The following is a 12,910-nucleotide window of genomic DNA, read 5'->3' as shown; positions in this document are numbered from 1 at the left end:
ATCAAGAACAGCATTAAGTGAAACCCAAGAATAACACCATCAAGAGTAATAACATTTGAATTTTAGGCATCTCAGAAAGAGAAGAGAGAGGGAAGGGGGTTCAAAAATTTCCTAATCCGGGGAAGGCAACAGACATCCAGGCCCAGGAAGAACAGAAAGCCCTTACCTAACAAGATGAAGCCAAGGAAGTACACAACAAGACGCATGATAATTAAAATGGCAAAATGTAATGCTAAGGAGAGATAAGGCATCATGAAAAAAGAAAATAGTTACATCAAGGGAAACACTGTAAGGCTACCAGCTGAATTTTCAACAGAAACAGCAGGCCAGAGTGCTGAGAGGAAAAAATCTACAGTGAAAAATATTCTACCAGATAAGGTTATCATTCAGAATGAAAAAAAGATAGTTTCCCAGCAAAAAGGAGTTTATCATCACAGAACCAGTCTCATAAGAAATGTTGAAGTGTTGAAGAAATGTTAAATTATTTAAGTAGACATAAAAGGCTTAAGTATAGGAAAACTATGAAAGGAAAAAAATTCACAGATAAAAGTAAAACTGTAGTAAAGGTAGTACATTAATCACCTATAAAACCAGTACGGAGATTAAAACATAAAAATAGCAAAATCAATTCTATTTACCCAAAATAGGTCAAGGGATATACAAAATAAAAATACTTAAAATATAACATCAATAACAAAATGTAGAGGGGGGAACAAAAATTTAGTGTTTTTAGAATGTGTTCAAACTTGAGTGACCACCAACTTAACATTTGGTATTTATATACACTCAATGGTAACCACAAATCAAAACCTCTAAGATATACAGTAAATAAAAAGAAATTCAAGGGTAACACTAAAGAAAGCCATTGAATCACAGAGAACAAAAGAAGAAAAGGACAAAGAAGAACTACAAAAACAACCAGAAAACAACAACTTGGCAGTAAGTACATACCTATCAGTAAGTACTTTAAAAAGTAAGTGGACTAAATGCTCCAAGACAACTCAATGGAATAAAAAATAAAAAAGACCCATGTATATGCTGCCTACAAGAAACTCACTTCAGACCTAAGGACATGTAAAGACTGAAAGAGAAGGGATGGAAAAAGATATTCCATGCAACTGGAAGCAAAAAGGGAGCTAGAGTAGCAGGACTTATATCAGAGTGGACTTTTAAACAAAGTCTACACAGCAAGAGTCAAAGGAGGGCATCCCATAAAGACAAAAGGATCAGTCCAACAAGGGGATATAACACTGGTAAATATCCATGCACTAACACAGGAGCATGGAAATGCATAAAGCAAACACTAATAGTCATAAAGAAAGAAACTAACAGTGATGCAATAATAGTAGGGGGCAGCAACAGCTCGCTTACATCAATAAATAAATCATCCAGACAGCAAATCAAGGGACACAGTGGCTTTGAAGAATCCATTAGACCAGATGAATTTAACAGATAGATACTGAATATTCCATCTCAAAACAGCAGAATACACATTTTTTTTTCAAGTGCACATGGAATATTCTCCAGGATTGATAGATGACATAGTAGGCCACAAAACAAATCTCAATAAATTTAAGAAGATTGGTATCATTATAAAGCATCTTTTCAAACCAAAGTTGTATTACCCTGATACCAAAACCAGATAAAGACACTCCAAAAAATAAAAAAAGAATCATCTCAATAGATACAGAAAAAGCATTTGACAAAATACAACATAATAAAGGGCATATATGAAAAAACCACAGCTAATATCCTCAGTAAATGAAAAAAAAAGCTTTTCCTTTACGATCAGGAACAAGATGAGAATGTCTATTCTCACCACTTTTATTCAATACAGCACTGGAGAACTGGCTTCACAATTGGATAAGAAAAAGAAAGAAAAGACATCCAAATTGGTGAGGAAGAAGTAAAACTGTTACTTTTTTTTTTTTTAAAGATTTTATTTATTTATTTGACAGACAGAGATCACAAGTAGGCAGAGAGGCAGGCAGAGAGAGAGGAGGAAGCAGGCTCCCTGCTGAGCGGAGAGCCCGATGCGGGGCTCGATCCTAGGACTCTGGGATCATGACCTGAGCCAAAAGCAGAGGCTTTAACCAACTGAGCCACCCAGGAGCCCCAAAACTGTTACTTTTTGAGGATGACGTGATACTATATATATAGAAAAACCTAAGGACTCCACAAAAAAACAAAAACAAAAACAAAAACACACACACACACCACCAACTATTAGAATGCAGTAAACTTACAGGATAAAAAATTAATATACAGAAATCTGTTATACTTCTATACACTAATAATGAAGTAGCAACAAGAAAAATCAAGAAAACAATTCCATTTACAATTGCACCAGAGGAATGAATAGAATACCTAGGAATAAATTTAACCAAAGAGGGGAAATGCTTATATTCTGAAGATGGTATAACAAATGAAAAAATACACCATGCTCATGGATGTGAAGAAATAATATCATTATAATGTCCATACTACCCAAGGAAGTCTATATGAAATCTGTATCAAAATACTAATGACATCTTTCACGAATCTAGAACACATAATCCCAAAACTTGTATGGAAAACTTGAACGGTCAAAGGAATCTTGAGAAAGAACAAAGTTTGAGGTATCACAATCCCAGATTTTAAGATATACTACCAAGTCATAGTAATCAAAACAGTATGGCACTGGCACAAAAACAGACACATAGACAAATAGAACAGAATGGCAATCCATGAAGTAAATCCATGCTATTTATCCAGAAATAAGTCCATGCTTATATGGTCAATTAATTTACAACAAGAAAGACAACAGTGTACAATGGGGAAAAGACAGTCCTTCAATAAATGGTGTTGGACAAACTGGACAGCCACATGCAAAAGAATGAAATCGGCTGCTTTCTTATGCCATAAACAAAGATAAACTCAAAATGGATTAAACATTAAATGTAAGACCTAAATCCATAAAACCCCTAAAAGATAACAGGCAGTGATCTCTTGAGAACTGGCCTTAGCAACATATTTATGGGTCTTTCTCTTTAGGGAAGGGAAATAACAACAACAAAAAAACTACTGGGTCTATATTACTATAATAAAAAGATTTTGAAAAGCAACGTGAATCAACAAAATGCAAAGGCAGCCTAATGAATCCAAAGATATATTTGAAAATGATATTATCTGTTAAGGGGGTAATACCCAAAACATGTGAAGAACTTACAAAGCTTAACACTGAAAAAACCTCAAAACAACCACAAAATAACCCTAAGTAATTTGATTATAAATGGTCAGAGGACCTGAATAGACATTTTTCCAAAGAGGACACACACATAGCCAAGAGACACACACATAGCCAAGAGACACATGAACTACATCACTAATTATCAGGGAAAGGCAAATTAAAACCAGAATGAAATAACACCTCACCCTAGTCACAACGACTAGAATCTAAAAGACAAGAAATAAGAACTATTGGTGAGGATGTGGAGAAAAGGGAATCCACATGCACTTGATTTAGCTTGATAGGAATGTAATTTGGGGGAACCACTATGGAAAACAGTATGGAGGTTTTTCAAAAAATTAAAAGTAGATATAACATATGATTCAGTAATTTTACTGCTATTTACCCAAAGAATATGAAAGCACTAATTCAAAAAGATATATGCACCTCTATATTTATTGAAGCATTATTTCCAAGAGCCAAGATATGGAAGCAAGCCTAAATGTCCATCCAACAGGTGAATGGATAAAGAAGATGTGGTGTGTGTGTTTGTGTGTACATATACACACATAATGGAATATTATTCAGTCATAAAAAGAAAGAGATCTTGCTATTTGTGACAACATGGATGGACCCACTGGGTGTTATGCCAAGTGAACTAAGTCAGACAGAGAGGGACAAATACCATATGATTTCACTTATACCTGCAATCTAAAAACCAGACCAAATACATGAACAAAAAAAACCAGAAACAGACTCATAAATACAGAACACAGAGTGGTATCTGCCAGAGAGGAGGTGTGTGGGAAGAAGGGCAAAATATGTGAAGGGGATTAAGAGGTGCAAACGTCGTTATAAAATAAATAAATAATCGAGATGAAAAGTACAGTATAGGGAACAGTCAATAATATTTTAATAACCTGTTTATATATTGATAGATGAGGACTACATTTATTGTGTGAGCTTTGAATATACAATTATCAGATCACTGTTGTTCACTTGAAACTAATGTAACATTGTATGTCAACTACGCTTCAATAATAAAAAATAAAAATTAGAACAATAAGCTTAATTGAATCTTGATTTTAAATACTTACTGTTTGATCTGTCAGAGGAGGGAGAACAATCTGTTTTTCTATTTTGTTAAGAACTAGCTTCCATAACTCCTTCAGAACTCGCTTCAGGACTGTTTTCTCACAGATTTTTGCTGAGAGACTTAATCTGAAATAAAGCAAAACATATAATCACTTAAAATAAAACTTTTAATCATTTAAAAGCCTCCTAGGAGAGTATCAACTTATTTTATTGATCAGAAATTCAAGTTTTTCAATACTGAGATTGATTGATTGTTTGATTTAGTTTTTATTTATTTGACAGAGAGAGAGCACAAGTAGGCAGAGCAGCAGGCACAGAGAGGGGGAGAAGCAGGCTCCCCGCTGAGCAGGGAACCCGGTGCGGGCTTGATCCCAGGATACCCTGGGATCATGACCTGAGCCGAGGGCAGTCACTTCGCTGACCACCCAAGCCATCCAGGTGCCCCTCAATACTGAGATTTAAATATATGAATAGGCCTTTATAATTTTCAAATGGTAAATTTCATTTATTGAACAAAATACATAATATTAAAGATATGTTTCAACACATATATTTGACAATTTGCTATTTGGTAGAAAATGAATTCAGGGTCTCTCTCTGCTTAAATTGTTTCCTAAATTGACATCAAGGCCCCCAACGTATATGATTTTCATATACGTTTTACTAGATACCCCATATTCATGATACAGGCCAAACACCAAAGAAACATGTTTTCTTCACTACCTGACACTGCTCCAACATAAAAAAGATGCATGTAATTTTACTCAAGAGGCAAAACTTACCAGCTTTACTGATGTTGCAGTTTTATGGATAGACAATGAACATAGAACATTTTGTAAGTTTAGGTGTGTAACGTAATGATTTGACATGCATATATAGTGTAAAATGATTACCACAGTAAATGTAGTTAACATCCACGACCTCAGACAGTTAACAGTTCTTGGAAGATCTTCCTACCTTCGGCAATTGTTAAATATACTATAAAAAGTTGTTGATATAGTAATGGTGCTCTACATTACATTCCTATGACTTACATATCTTCTAACTAGAAGTTCCTAAATTTGACTACTTTTAGCCATTCACCACCCCCCCCTCTGGCAACTACTAATCTGTTCTGTTTCTCTAAGTTCAGTTTTGAAGATTCCACATTTACCAGCTTTAATCAGTTTAAATTTAAGTTTCTTACAAATTCTTCTCAGCATGAGAATGACGATAACATCACCTATTTTTATGTAACGCCTTAGTTTAAAAACCTCTTCTGGCAGATCTTTTTTTGTTGTTTATTACTATACCCATTTTATAATACAAAAACAGGTTCTGAGAAGTTAGGGTACTTGTCCAAGGAAGTGAAGCTAGTAAGTGAGGGCTGAAACATCCTCCAAATCCAGGGTGTTGTCCAATGCCCCCCTGCTGCCCTGGACAAATACGTTACTGTATGATGAACCAGTGGTCTGTGAAGTCCCAGAGCTGCACAGACATTTACTGAATGTGCTGTAATAGGACACAGAACTCTTTGAGGCGCCTTTAATAAAAGCTAATCAAACCTGTTTCGCAGAGGGCGTCAGGATAGCCTCATTAACTCCCTATAGTGCTGCCGAGTACTCTGTATGCTTTTGGACTCAGAAATTATAACTTGAATTCTGGTTTCTGATAGAGACAGAATTTATTATTTTAAATGCATGTGATTAATATATAAAGGCATGTGACATGTGAGAGGCAAAGGGAAAGATTTCCCAAATACACATTTATGTAGAATTACTTGACACCTCTATATGCAGATTCCCTAGTATATGAAAAGGCAGAAGAGCCCCCTTTGGATGAAGAGGGAAGACGGGGCCCCTGTGCACAGCTATGGAACATGTAGCCCCACTCTTTTGCATAACACTGTTGGAGGGCAGCAGCCACGGTACAGACGTAGGGTAGAAACCAGCAGATGGATCATAGCCCAACGACAGGACCTAATCTCGGAGACATCCCTATGGTAATTTGAGACAAAACGAATCTGCCAGTTTTGTAGCAGACATGTCATTTCCATTTTCAAAAGGTCTGAGTTTAAGAATTGACCTTGTTTTTATGGTCCGCTCATATACTTGGCATGCCAGCTAACTCGGCTGAGACTGGAATTGAACGAACAGGTATAAAATCCTTGACCTGTTTGCAGCTCTGCATGGGATTTCTGCCAGCTGGTCAAAGAGTTTACAGCTTGCTTTATAGAGTGGGGAGGTCTTGGTGAAGAAATGGAAACATAAAGAAATAAGATGTTATATTTAGAGAACCTGTACATTTGTAACATAGCACGATTTCTAAGGAGATTTTTCTCAAAGCTACCCTGAAGACACCCAGTCCTTTATTATTCATTTTAAATGAACGAACAGGAGATCTAGCAACTGCTTCCTTAATTTAGTCAGAGTTAACCAATAGCATAAGGCAAGCTGAAAAGCCTATATTTTGGAAACAGAGTTATCTAGGTTGGTTGACCACAGACCAATCAACCAGACAATTTTCAAATGCTGTGTATACCAGCTGGCAATAGGAATTTGTTGTTGTTGTCATACAGTTGATCAGATTTTTATGAAAACCATATCCAGGTGTTCTCGCTCCCCCGATATCCCTGTCCCTCATGTCCATGCTTTTAAGTCCTATCCACCTGGAAAGATCCAACCAAATGGAATACCTTTCAATGATCTGAACAAGGAATTAAAACTTACACCTCATTGTGTTTACTTTTCCTGTCTAACTTGTTGGTTCCCTGAGAACAGAACTAATATCTGACTTTTAAAAATCTCCCCTAACAAATGGCTTTAAGGTTACACATTTTTTATTAGCTCTGAGAATTTGCCTCCTCTTTCCAAAAATTTTAATCTTTCACAAATTTTTAAAGCTCAAAGGTTTTTTTGTATCTTTATATACTGTCCCTTTCTCCTATGAATTAGAAAAAGTTATATAGAAGATGATGTAATGATGTATAATTCTAAGTAGAAAAATAAAAATAGAAATAGAAATAAAATAGAAACAGAAATTAAAATAATTTAAATACACTGAAAAAAAAAGATCCACTGACTTTATGTATTAGCCCCATTTTACAGATGGTATAATGAATTCAAGGTCTCTCAGCTAGTAGTTGACAGTATTAGGATAAGTCAGAACTTCCTGTATGTTCTATAATGTTTGGCTACAATATATACAAATATATGTAGTTTTGCTAATGATAAATGACATGTCTCCAAACTACTGGCTGGAGGTCAAAAAACCAGAAGGCATTCTTCCGGTAGGAGTTTTTTGGGTTTTTTTGTGTTTTGTTTTCTTTTTAAAGATTTTATTTATTTATTTGACAGAGAGAGATCACAAGTAGGCAGAGGCAGGCAGAGAGAGTGGGGGAAGCAGGCTCCCCACTGAGCAGAGAGCCCGATGTGGGGCTCAATTCCAGGACCCTGAGATCATGACCTGAGCTGAAGGCAGCAGCTTCACCCACTGAGCCATCCAGGCGCCCCTTTCCAGTAGGAGTTTTAAGAGAATTGGCACTATTTTGTCCTGCTCTCCATTCACTATCACACTCCTGACAAAATGGTGGTATATGATTTGATTCCATATTGGCCAGAGAAAAGAGCCATCTAATACAATAAAAACATGAACGGATTGTGTAGGAAATTAGACGGTAAAAGTATACATTAAGAAACTAAGGAAGTGAGGAAGGTTTTCTGAGTTTCTGTCCTTTCTTCTACATCACCTGCCCACCTCCCTTCTGCTAAGCTACCTCCTAGATATTTTCTCATAAAGAACAGAAAACTTAATTTGTCTACCAAATATTAAAATTAAAGTCATAAGAACATTAGTCTTGCTTATGCAGTAAACACTATAAGGAAAGGGAAATGGAATTAAAATGTAAGTTATAGAATATGTCCTCCTTAATAATTCTTTGTTGTCTTTTTCTTTAAAGAAAGGTACTGTATCCTTATTTATCGTGGTCCCTTTGGTATGAATTAATTTGCTGCAACAATATTAAATGAGGTAACTAACATGTGCAAACTACCATGTGTCACACTGGTCCCTTGGTAGGTTTTTGAATTTTTTTTTTTACTTTTCTACCTCAGTTTGGTGCTAAGTATCACTTTAAGAAAACGTGTCTCCTGTGGACTCTGAGAAACAAACTGAGGGTTTTGGAGGGGTGGGGGATGGGAAGTTGGGTGAGCCTGGTGGCGGGTATTAAGGAGGGCACGGATATGGAGCATGGGGTGTGGTGCATAAACAATGAGTTTTGGAGCACTGAAAAAATTAAATTTTTAAAAATCTTAAAAAAAAAAGAAAGAAAACATGTCTCTGGTTGTTTTACATCATTGGTTCCCAATTGTGGACACATTTTAAAATATATGTGCCTAGACCCTATTCCAAACTTATAAAATTAGAGCTACTAAGAGTAGGGACTTAGTGGAAGCATTAAAAAACAAGAATTTTTGGTTAAGAACACTGTCTTAGTTGGTCACAAAGGTCTGCTTTTCCACTGCTATTAGACCATCATTTCCATCACTCAGGGACTTTGACTCTCTTTTTCATCACTACCTAGGGCCTAGAATAAAATTTGATAAAGATAGGTACTTAATAAATTATTGAAGGTTGAGTCAGGCACTCAACTTGTCTCTGAGCTGAATTAATTCTACTCGTATTTGTGCTATTCTCTTCTTCAGGTTTGTGACATGAAATCAGACATTCTGGTCTTACCCCAGTCTTTTTTGATGTCCAAGAGGATGCAAAACAATGTCTTATCTGAGAAGCATCAAATCCTAATGCTCCTTCCCCTCAGAACACCATACTCGTTGGTTATCAGTATTTATTTCCTCTCTATTTTTTTCCTTTCCTGCACGAAGTCATTCCTACTTTTTTCCCATCAGGTAATGAACTAGAAGTCTTTTCCTTTTTAATGAATTATTATATTTCTGTAGAAAACTTTTTAAAACTATCTTATGTAGAGGAAAACAACTTTTTCCTTAACCCCATATCAATCAAATTGAGGGTAGTGGTTAAAGAGAAAACCAGGTGGAAGACTTACGTTTTGTCCAAGAAGTCCATGAGGGGTCTTAATACAATCTCTGCATTCATTGCTGCACTGTTCTTATTTGAGGCAGCATTTCCATTTGTTCTCATTTGGTTTAGTTCAAAACTCATCTGTTTTATACACTCTTCAATGATAAGCTGGAAACTAAAAATAAGGAATATAAATTCTGAAATAAAAGCAAGCACTTATGACTTCTTTGTCTGTGTCAGTTTAATTCAACTCTGAGGAGTCTGATTGGCTCCAAATGGTGTGAATTCCCTTGCTGATTAGTCTTCAGACTTCTGGTCTGAAGGAGGAAATCTTACTTGGGACCCATATATATAAAGCAGATAAAAGGAATGCTCTTTGGGTTGAATTAATTTGAGTGGGGGTTCATGCGGCCCCCATCTCTCACAGTAATAGTTGAGATGTTCCTCTGAGCACTGTTTGGGAAAATGACCGCTCTTGAAAGATTCTCGGCCTGTAGGTACACATTCTTCACTTGGTATCTGGGACTCCATACCCTCTTGGCTTCCCTCTAACCTCATTGGCTATGCTTCTTTCTCTATTACTTGACCTCTAACAACTGGAGTTGGTGGCCCGACTTAGCAAATGAAAAGTCAGGATACCCAGGTAATTTGAATTTCAGATAATGAATGATTCTTTAGTACAGGTATTTCCCAAGCAATGTTTCAGACATATGTATACTAGATACGTCCACTGTTTATCTGATATTCAGATTTAATTGTGTAAAACCTGTATTTCATCCGGCAACCCTACACTATAACCCTCTATGCTGGATAATTGGATTACTCCATTTCTCCATCAAATAGAGTTTTTGTTTTTTTGTTTTTGTTTTGTTTTTGTTTTTGTTTTTTTTTTTGCAATTGTATCTAGTTTCATGGCTTTCACACCATCAATATACTGGTAATTCCAAAACACATCAGCAGACCTGACTTCTAATGTGAGCTCCATGTCTACAAAAGCTTTCCACTTAGAAGTCTAATGAATTTCTCTCATACCCAGTATCCACTAGCAAATCATTATAAAGTATCTTAAATCTTAGTGTTCTTAGAAATCTCTGAGGACATTCTTACCTCATGGCCACTATTATGTCCCCTCCTCCATGAAATTTCTTATGGGTCTCTTGACCTCAATTATTTCAGGCATATGCCCAATGTGAGGTCCTTAGAGAGGTCCTTTTGAACTCAGTCTGAAATGACATTTCTATCATTCACCATTCCCTTGCAGTTCTTTTTTTTTTTTTCTTAATTGCATGCATGCATGCGTGTGTGTGTGTGTGTGTATAGTAATTATTTGACACATTGCATATTCTTTATTCTTTATTTGTTCATTGCCTGTTGCCCAAATAGAATGTAAACTTCATGAGGGCAGGGACTTTTTTTTTTTTTTTTACTTCTTTTAGCGCTGTATAGCCACACCATGGAACACGATGAACAAAGAGGCGGCTCAAGAAAAAAATGGCGGAATGTATGAAGGACTCTCCTCCTTCCGCCCGCTTTTGTTACCTCACCACTCTGAGAATCTAAATGACTCTGTGAAGTCATCTTTACCATTCTTTTTCATCTTTTATATCCCTTGCAAAAGTAACTGGCACAAAGTAAGCAATTTACATAATGGAGACTCGGGGCGCCTGGGTGGCTCAGTGGGTTAAATAATGGAGACTCATCATTGCCACCATTCCTCTATTTTGTCTGTCACCTTCATATTTCCAACAAGAGGAGTAATTATAACAGATATACAGGCAGGCACGGGCGCCTGGGTGGCTCAGTGGGTTAAGCCGCTGCCTTCGGCTCAGGTCATGATCTCAGGGGCCTGGGATCGAGTCCCGCATCAGGCTCTCTGCTCTCCAGGGAGCCTGCTTCCTCCTCTCTCTCTGCCTGCCTCTCTGCCTACTTGTCATCTCTCTCTGTCAAATAAATAAATAAAAATTAAAAAAAAAAAAGATATACAGGCAGGCAGGAAAAAAAAAACATTTAGGAGAATGGGGATAAATGAAAGTCTGGGAAACAGTTCTGTCACTAGAATGTTGATAATTAAAAGGGAAGAGTCCATCTTATGAAGTACTGCAATCAAGTCTGTCCTTTCTCCACACACAAAGGTTATAGGGTTCGTATTATTTGACAAGTATCCAACTGTACAAATTTCTAAAATTTTATATAGAAGTTTAGGAATTTTCACTATATATTGTTTCCATTATTAAATAGAAAGAATATAAATATTTATCAATGCATGCATGCCTTCTACAAATATTTAAAAATACTATGCGTCTCTTTCAGATTCAGGTCCAAAGGAATCCAAATGTGTGAACATTTGGCTTTGATCTGGCTAGGCCTGCCTTTGGATTCTTGTCAGGCAGTGGTTATGGAGGAAGGTAGTGTTGGGCATGGTGGAGAAGGTGAGAAATTTAAGCGGTAGTGTGTGTATTTATTGAGGACTGAGATGGTAACTACTTGGGACAATAGAAAAGAAAGGTACATAATGTTGGAAAATCTGAACTAGTTTGATTCCCACTGGGTCATCAATGATCCTGCTGACTATAGTAATAATAACCTTTGAAATAGCTACTTTCTTTTGCACTGATTGTCAAATCAGTGTATTAGGGTGGAGGATAGACTGAGCAGAAGGTATGACAGTCATGTTACAAGGATGTTTAAATGAGTTCTCCTCCAACAGGTGAACTCCCACTGGAAGCCAGCTCTGTGTGTGTGAGATCATGTATGTAGAGGAAGGGTTATCAGTTTATCAGAGATAATGACATTTTATCTTAGCATTAATTCAGGGTGAATCAATTTTTGGTAAATTTGTCCAAAATACTTTTTTTCTATCCACTTCTTAGTTGGAGAGGTCTTTAGTAATCAGCTTGAATAAAAGTGGTACCAGTAAATATTGATGGATTTTGTGAGCACTCATGAAACCAAATACTAAAGGGAATATTCCTAGGAAATGTTCCTGAATTCTTTATATAACCCAGCTAGCCCCTGGTACCAAAGGCATCATTAAAAGAAATGTAGTAAACCAAAAGCCAAAGTCCAAAGTGTAAGCAAAAACCAAAGTGGCACCAGTTTTGAAAAATGTACGAACATCTTTAAGATATCACTGAAATGACATCACTTAGTTTCAGTCACAAGTGGGTACTCCGTGGTGTGTCAAGAACCCAGAAACCCAGGTTTCAGATGTGTGGTTTGGGTCTGCGCTGGCTGTCCTGTGATGTGCAATTATCCTCCCAGCAACACACGCTAGGATTATTTAATTGTGGGTTTTAAGAACACCACATAAAATAGGTTTGGGACAATTAATTATGCACTTGATTTTAAAGCTCTAAGCTGCTAATTAGGACTCTAAAGAGGGTAGATTCAGACTAAAATGATCCAGTTTGATTTCACAGCATGGTCACCCTGAGCATTACAGACTTGCTCCCCACCCTGTGTGTGTGTGATGTAGATCTGGGTAGTTGTGGGAGAAATAAATTGATACCAACAGATATATAATAATCATTCTTTTTATAAGAAAAGCAGGGCATGTCGGTTGTTTATTCCAATAATCCTAGCCCTAAT

General features: G+C 36.6%; 1 protein-coding gene and 1 long non-coding RNA gene across 2 annotated transcripts in view; one reads left to right on the top strand and one right to left on the bottom strand.

The window, feature by feature from the left end:
- The window catches only part of UNC13C (unc-13 homolog C), a 612,072-nt gene that overhangs the window by 75,093 nt on the left and 524,069 nt on the right, over positions 1-12,910 (bottom strand). The window contains 2 exon segments of the mRNA XM_032342611.1: positions 4,306-4,429; positions 9,348-9,497. Coding sequence (XP_032198502.1) covers positions 4,306-4,429; positions 9,348-9,497 — 274 coding nt within the window.
- The window catches only part of LOC116590608, a 30,860-nt gene that overhangs the window by 5,916 nt on the left and 12,034 nt on the right, over positions 1-12,910 (top strand). Inside the window, exon 2 of the long non-coding RNA XR_004285677.1 lies at positions 8,986-9,189. This is a non-coding gene — a long non-coding RNA (uncharacterized LOC116590608). The remainder of the gene's footprint in view (positions 1-8,985; positions 9,190-12,910) is intronic.

The sequence above is a fragment of the Mustela erminea genome, chromosome 5 (genome assembly GCF_009829155.1).
Source record: "Mustela erminea isolate mMusErm1 chromosome 5, mMusErm1.Pri, whole genome shotgun sequence".
NCBI classification, from domain to species: domain Eukaryota; kingdom Metazoa; phylum Chordata; class Mammalia; order Carnivora; family Mustelidae; genus Mustela; species Mustela erminea.
This window is presented reverse-complemented; position numbering and strand designations above follow the sequence as displayed.